At 39.5% G+C, this 7,531-nt stretch overlaps 2 protein-coding genes across 2 annotated transcripts in view; one reads left to right on the top strand and one right to left on the bottom strand.

Annotated features, from left to right (window-relative positions):
• dnah7 (dynein, axonemal, heavy chain 7) overlaps positions 1–1,696 on the top strand; it is a 117,230-nt gene extending 115,534 nt beyond the window's left edge. The window contains 1 exon segment of the mRNA XM_042494683.1: positions 1,490–1,696. Within this exon segment, the coding sequence (XP_042350617.1) occupies positions 1,490–1,696 (207 nt within the window).
• A 4,093-nt stretch (positions 1,697–5,789) lies between these two features.
• The window catches only part of LOC121949386 (zinc transporter ZIP10-like), a 29,882-nt gene continuing 28,140 nt past the window's right edge, over positions 5,790–7,531 (bottom strand). Inside the window, exon 11 of the mRNA XM_042495057.1 lies at positions 5,790–7,446. Within this exon, the coding sequence (XP_042350991.1) occupies positions 7,294–7,446 (153 nt within the window). The 3' untranslated portion in view covers positions 5,790–7,293. The remainder of the gene's footprint in view (positions 7,447–7,531) is intronic.

Raw genomic sequence — 7,531 nt, 5'->3', positions numbered from 1 at the left:
TATGAGAAGTCAAGAATTGGAATCTCCCATTTGAGGTGCAATTTTAGTTGAAAGGTTATAAGATACAGGTGCTTCTCATCATTTAAGAATTTAATTGCCTAGTTTGAATTAGTATGAGGGTTGAAAGTGGTGCATTCTAAACTGCCTAAAGTACAAATATGCAGAGAGAAATGTGACGCAAGTTTTCTACATTGCTAAGGTTTGAGACTGCAGTTGTAGTGCAAATATTAAGCTCTAATGTAAAATTACTTGCAAGCGTAGGGCAGAAAACACTGCAGACAACCAGTCAAAAGAAAAATAGATCCTTGTTGCATAAGACATTGTTAGGTTAAGTTTGAGGGTGGAGGTGCGTTGATTCTGCGGGTGTCAAAAGAGAAGATAGATAGTATCTGTTCACGTATCAAATTATGAAAATGGGGCAGATTCCATCATTATTCAGCTTGTAAACTCCTATGAGCTGCATTTTTTTGTCTATCAGAACCCAATATTGCGAGTCTCAGAGGAGAAAGTGAACAACAACCACCATACTGTAGCTGGAGGATGTTCACAACCGGGTTCTCTGGACCCGACGCTGAGCAGCAGCTTCAGCACTTCTATTTTTTTTTACATTGTGCCTGCAGGAGGCCTCGTTCCTTTGCTCTCTCATCCTTTTATTAATTAACAGAGCTTGATATGGTATATGAAAGCAGACTGACAGAGTGATGGAACACAGTGCCAGTGGCAGAGAGCGAGGATTGATCAAGTTTCCCTGTTTTTTTTTTTTTGTTTTTTTTTTTTTATTTAATTTTCCCTCTGTTCTCTCTTCCTCACAATGCATTCAGTGATTATGAATAATGCACAAGACTGACTTTTTTAATATTCAGACATTTCAGGGCAAGTTATTAACGGAATCAGTTTTTGACAAGAGCGGAACTTAATTAAAAATGTGTTTATTATATGTGGGGGGAAAAATCACAACAGAGGCTGCCGTGGCTGGCTTTGAAATGCAAATCTTCACAGAGGCGCCCGTTATGGAACCAGATGAGTACTTTTCTGGCTGCAACTCAAACTGTTTTTGTTTTTCTTTTTTTTTTTAAAAGACGTTTTTTTGAGTGGCCCAGTTTATCCCTTTTGCATAACCAAGACTTCTTAATAGCCCAGGGGGGACTCTTCCTTGTTAATGCTATTGTTTTATAAGTTTATGTCCCAAAAGTTCCAATTTGTTAATAAATGGAGATGCCGGTTAGTTTCCACCGTTTTTCATGTTCCGACCTTTGAACAGTAAACATAATCTGATCTTTTTTGTTTCTGTGACATGAAAAAGACTTAAATTTGTTGTTTGTCCACCAGTCAAATGGTTTGAGTGCAAAAAAAGCCCGTAAATGTCAGTGACCATTTGCTAAAGTAGCTAGCTCGAGTAGGCAAATGTGGCAGCCACAACTTAAATGTCAAAATCCAATCATTTGACCCTGTCTGCCCCTCTGTGTCCTCGTTCCTGTCTTTCTGTCAGATGTGGCTGAAGCCCGTCAAACGGCAGGACATTCCCCAGAGGATGTGCTACGTGGCGCCGGTTTACAAGACCAGTGAGCGGCGTGGCACCCTGTCTACAACCGGCCACTCTACCAATTATGTCATCGCCATGACGCTCAACTCTAATGTGCCTGCTGAACACTGGATCAGACGCGGAGTAGCACTGCTCTGCCAGCTCAGCTCTTAGTCTCTCTTTGTCTCACACTGACGTGTCATTAAAAAAAGAATGAAAACGAAACACACGGCTTCTCTTTTACGCAGTACATTAAAATCTAAATGAATATAATAGTAACAGGTAATAATTAGGTTACAATGACTACTAGTTGTTTGTAATGGAGTACTGTTTCAAAAACGTCTGTTCTGTTTTTACTGCCTTGATAGAAAACTGACTATTATGGATTACAATATGTAGTGCCAAAGGTGGCTGAGCCTTTGCATGTCTAGTTACCTTAAAGAAATACTACACCCACATTCTATATATGTATATATATATATATATATATATATATACACACACACATATATAAAAACATTTCTCACATGTATACATTGTGAACAAAAAATTCAAAAACCCAGAAAATTCTTAATGAATCACGAGAATCACGTAAAACACAGCAAATCTATCACAACAGCCATCCAAAGCATCATATTAACAATAATTGTGACTTACATAGCCTTTGTAGGGAGGGGAGGGGAACAGCAGAACAGCGTCACGATCCCAGGAGCAGACTGCTTTCTCCTCTGTTTGCTTTGATGTGGAGGTGCCTGAGAGGAGATATTACAAAGTAAATGAACTTTTAAAGCAATGAAAGTCAAATATACATGTCCCAGTCACAGAGAGAAGTCCACACTTGTGCGGCAAAGATGTGTGTCTTCCTGTTGGGACACTGTTTGATGTTCAACCACGGTAAAGGCTAATAAAACAAACAAAACAAAACTCTTCCAGCTATTAGTGCCAGCCTCAAACACTATTATAAAAAAGGAAAAGCTCAATTTTTCCGTAAAGTTGGAGATAGTAACTGTTAGCTAGCTACCACATACTGCAAGCTAACATCAGCTAATAACCTGTACGAAATTGCTGTTCATTCATGGAAACAAACAAGGATTTGTGAAGCAAATGTCATATAGATGTCACAGTGTACAGACTGCAGCTCGTAGCATTAACTTACAATCGCTTCAGAAAGCTTGAACTTACCCTGTGGAGGGACAAAATAGCTGCGACTGGTGTCACCGGCTCCAGCTGTAGGCAGCGCCTAACTGCATCTCTGCGGAGTTAACACTGACCACATCAACGCCGTCAACTTCATTCCCATCAAACTGAATTGTTAAGCCCTGAAATTTTAACACTCCGATTTTTGTTGCGTATCAGAACATCCATTTATAAACTCTCACAACTCGAGGAGTAGACTCCGAATCTTTTGTATCGCGTATGCTCAGTACTTCTCAAACACATGCATTTTCACTGAAAACCTTGGTGTGTAAAACATCTCTGTGTCGACAACATCATACACAGAAGTATATATACACACTCACACACACATACACACAGTGAAAAAAGCGAGACTTTGTAATGAAGGAAAGCACTAACATAAGAGCACTCATTAAAACCAGAAACGGAGGAAACGCCACCATGAATGAAAACCTGTAGATAGAATGATGAAAACAAATACACAAATAAATAAAATATCAGTAACAATACATATGTATACAAATACATATGTGAAAAATACTAAGATGATATACCATCTAGTAAAACATTAAAATGTATAAATAGTCAATAAATAGGTACAGTTCAAATCAAAGCCAGACTAAAAGGGTAGCTCTTGAGTTTCCAACTTCTGCTCTAAACAGAAAAGTTTAAAAATTCACAAGTTTTGGAAAGTACTTACTGTTTAACTGGATAAAAAATATTATACTGCATGAGTTGTGTGAGAGTTTGTAAACGGACATTTTGGTACGGTTTTACTGATGTTAAACGTGGACCACCTTCACTGCAATTCATCACGAATCTTCTCAGTTTTTGGATTTTTCGTACACCGTGGTTACATGTAAGAAAATTTGAGTTTTTTGAGTAAAACGGGAAGAGTAATTGATATACAAATAATCATTTTGTGGGTGAAGTATTCCTTTAAGTATTACAGCATTGCGATGATTCAGTTGATTGTAGATATACAGTAGCCTATGGACATTGGTATTTGAAGATACAGTAATACTTCCAAACATTACAGCAGAACATTACGGATATCTGATTTCACCACGTCACACCGTGTTTCAGTGTGATTGTTGACGGCAGAAGCGAGGGGCAGAAAAATGCATTACGATTGTTGTGGGTTTGCAGCGGCACACAGGTTGTCTCTGCAACAATATGCTAGAACCATCAGAGAGCTTTTCAGGGTTTATTTTCTCTTCGTATTGGGGAGAATGCACAGACAGGCAAACAGCAAGGATGTCACACTTTGCATTTGATATTCAGATTACTTAACAAACATACAGACAACAAAGCAAAAATGAGAACAATCATGGACTGTCATTTAACAGACAATTTGTTGCCTAATAAACAGTGAAGAAACGTGTTCTCTGGGGCGTAGTGTCGAAAGTGTTACTGACTCTTATCCCACACTTGACAGTAGAGTTTTGAATTAAACATACAGGATCTAAAGGGAGAAGTGATGTTTCAAAAAAAAGGATCCCTTTTCTTTTAAAATAAAAAAAAACGCAATCAAAATGAATATTGTAGGAACAACCAAATAAATGTGGAATAAGCTGAGATTTTAGAGATTAAAATATGAACTTTACTTGATGTTAAAATGGAAAACACATTTGGGTCCTGTTGAACCTCAGATGAAATAATAAAATGCCTGTAAAAAGAACAGCTGCACTACGCCCCAAAGAATCCCTCCTGATCTTCACACACACTTAATTTAAAAAGTAACAAAGGTTTTCAATAGTTTAACTCTGTAGTACAAAGGCCGAGAAAAAAAAAGTACACTCAACACAACGTCTGTACCGTTTCACTCATGCTTCATGCATGATTCAGTCGCATCAATAACACGAGTTCAATGTGACTGACGATGATTTACAGCAAGCTGAGACGTACCATGATGGATGTCACATAGTGACAGGATAAATGAAGCCACACACGATATCTGTGTGCTCCAGCAGCTGAAGCTAGGCGAGCTAGCTTAGCATGTGAGCCGCAGAACAGCCAATGGAATGTCGGGGGGGCGGAGGGAGGGCGCGGTGTCAAGCACCAGCCACTGAGGATCCACACTGGGGCCGGTTTTTGGCACGGTCAGCAGAGTGACGATAACGCACACCCTCGCAAACATCGAGGGGAAAGCTTGTATAAACAATCAAAAAAAATTATAATAATCTTTGCCTTCATGGTTTGATAAGTTGAGTTACAAGTGCAGGGAACGCCGTCACACTGTCATGATGCAAAAACACCGTCTTCTGCTCACTCCGATTGTCAGGGAATTTCCTCGACAGAAGTACTTTTAAAACTATTATTTAGCAGCAACAAAAGTTAGCTTTTGGCTGCTCTGCTACTGACACTATAATAAAGTCCTCATGTATTTACAGTACATCAAAACAAATCTGCATTTGTGTGACATCTCTTCATCCTACTGTCATTAAATGTCCACTGCAGGGTGGTCCGACCGGACGCAGCACCATTTAGGCACCCTAAATAAATCTAGTAAACTACAACACTTTTTTTTTTTTTTTTTAACTGGATTCACATTTTGAAGCTACTGATTCTTATGAAGAAAGATATAATAAAAAGGCCTAATGAGGATATGTCTTCTCTGGCTACAGATTGTCAAACCTTTAACCCTTTGAAACCTGGATCGACATCAATTTGTTTTGCGCAGCGTTCTGACGCATTAAGAGTATTTCTGATGAATTTGATTTCTGATGAATTTTTGATTTTTGAATTTCAAAAACATGGGAAAAAAAGCAATGAGCAACTAAAAAGGGAAATGTCCTGCAAAGTAAATGTCCTGATTTTTTTTTAAAAAGCTAGGAAAAAATGCTGAGAAAACTAAATTTCTAATTATCAGAATTACGTACGCATGTATGTATATTTAAGATTATGTTACAGAGTTATTATTTTTTAAAGACTTTTTTTTTAAAGGTCATCTGCTTGATTTTGTTTTTTTCATTTTTTGTGCTAAGTTTCTGGTCATTTCTTTGAATTTTTCTCTAATTGGATACAAATTTCTTTTTTTTTAAACATTACTGTGCAAAAGTCTTCGGTTATTTTATAATCATTATAAATATTTATTTTTCAGTAGTCTCTTTACTAACATACATCCACAACATTCAGGAAATATATTTTAAAAATGCAAATGCTTTGAAATGAAACAACATAACCGCGCTAAAGTTTTAAGTATTTAGTGTGACTCTCCACTCAGCATGTCTCGGTCTCTTTTTGGCAGACAATCTGAGATTTACAACACTATTCTTCTGGTGTGTTTACACCAGGCTGCATTCAATACACATCCAACGCTCTGTATTGACTGTTTGATCTACCTTTGTTATGGTTGTACGATTCCATGTTTCACACTACATATTGACTTCAGTCCCAAGAAGCAATTTTGTTCTGACTTTTTTGTTGTTTTAATACATTTTACATGTTCTCTGTATTTCTTAGTCTCTTTATCAAGGTACAGAAAAGTACCTTGATAAAGAGACTAAGAAATAAGCATATATGTCCTTGTCCATATATATCCTCACTATAACTTTACTCTCTTTCTTTCCTCTTTAAGTGTCTCATTGCATTCTTCCAATGAAAAAAAAATGAATCAAGCCAATTTGCACAGGTTTCAAAGGGTTAAAAAGAAAGAACAACTAGTTTCTAAAAAGAAAGTCTTAAATGCTCATTGCAAAGGTTTGGCAGCTGTGTTAGCTATGAACTACAAAGGTTTAATAATCCCAAACATCAGATTAGACAATAAAACGACTCTGACATGACAAACGGAAAGTTGCAGCGAAAAAACATCAACACTGAGCCATTTCGACGACCTCCAACGCAAAGTCGGGAAACACTTTTCTGTTTTGACACTGCAGCTTAAGGCTGTCAACACTTGTTGAAGGTGAAGCGACATGAGCTAAGGGGTTTATTCCAGATGTAGTCGGCGGCTAAACTGAGCGTCGCTGCTGCGGAGCCGCTCCAGTGGCCAGGGCTTGGCACAGAGAGACACGGAGATGTTTGATACACAGCATGATGACATCGGAAGCCGATGATGGATGGCGGGTAGAAAACACACTCCAGATGTATAAGACATGGATGATGGGACACAACACAGAGTGGATATGAGACGGGGGGGGGGGTTAGACGACAACACGCTAACAACAGGTGATGATGCATAGGCGGTGAGCTGCTGGGCCATGGCAGCTGCCTCTCTGCGGGGTCGCGCTCCCCTGCGCCGCCACAGCACTTTTATAAAGGCCATTCAGAGCGGAGGAGATGTTTCTGGTCGCTGTGCGGCCTCGCTCTTCCTTCACTTGGCCTTTTTTTTGTTGTTTTGCTTCACAGGGAGCTGACAGATTGAGGCTGACAGTGGAGAGGTAATGGAGGAGCAGAGTGTAAACACCACTGGCAGAGTCATGAGATATGCATTAAGCTACCGCCGCATGTTTGGAATGGAGGCACTGGCCATGAACGAGACCCACACTGCATGCAAGACTGAGCCGTTACATTGCAAACAAAGCATGTTAAGGCCAAGAAGAACAATACTGATACATCCAGCTCTCCCCCCTTCTCTCTCTCTCTCTCCACGACTAAAAGCCAAAATCGAAAACGATGCGGTCTTCAAAGATGGCGATGAGCAGCATGATGCCGAACCCGGTGAGCATGCCCAGGTTCTGCAGGATAAAGTGTCCCAGCTGGCAGCGCTTGTGGTCCTCGCTGTCCCCGTGAAGCATTTCTGGCAGCTATGAAAGAGACAAAGTTTGGATCAGACTGGAATTAGCACTGCAGATCAGGAGGCGACGGAGGCTGACTGCCCGCGTGGGAGAG

Source organism: Plectropomus leopardus, chromosome 10, assembly GCF_008729295.1.
Source record: "Plectropomus leopardus isolate mb chromosome 10, YSFRI_Pleo_2.0, whole genome shotgun sequence".
Lineage (NCBI taxonomy): Eukaryota > Metazoa > Chordata > Actinopteri > Perciformes > Serranidae > Plectropomus > Plectropomus leopardus.
This window is presented reverse-complemented; position numbering and strand designations above follow the sequence as displayed.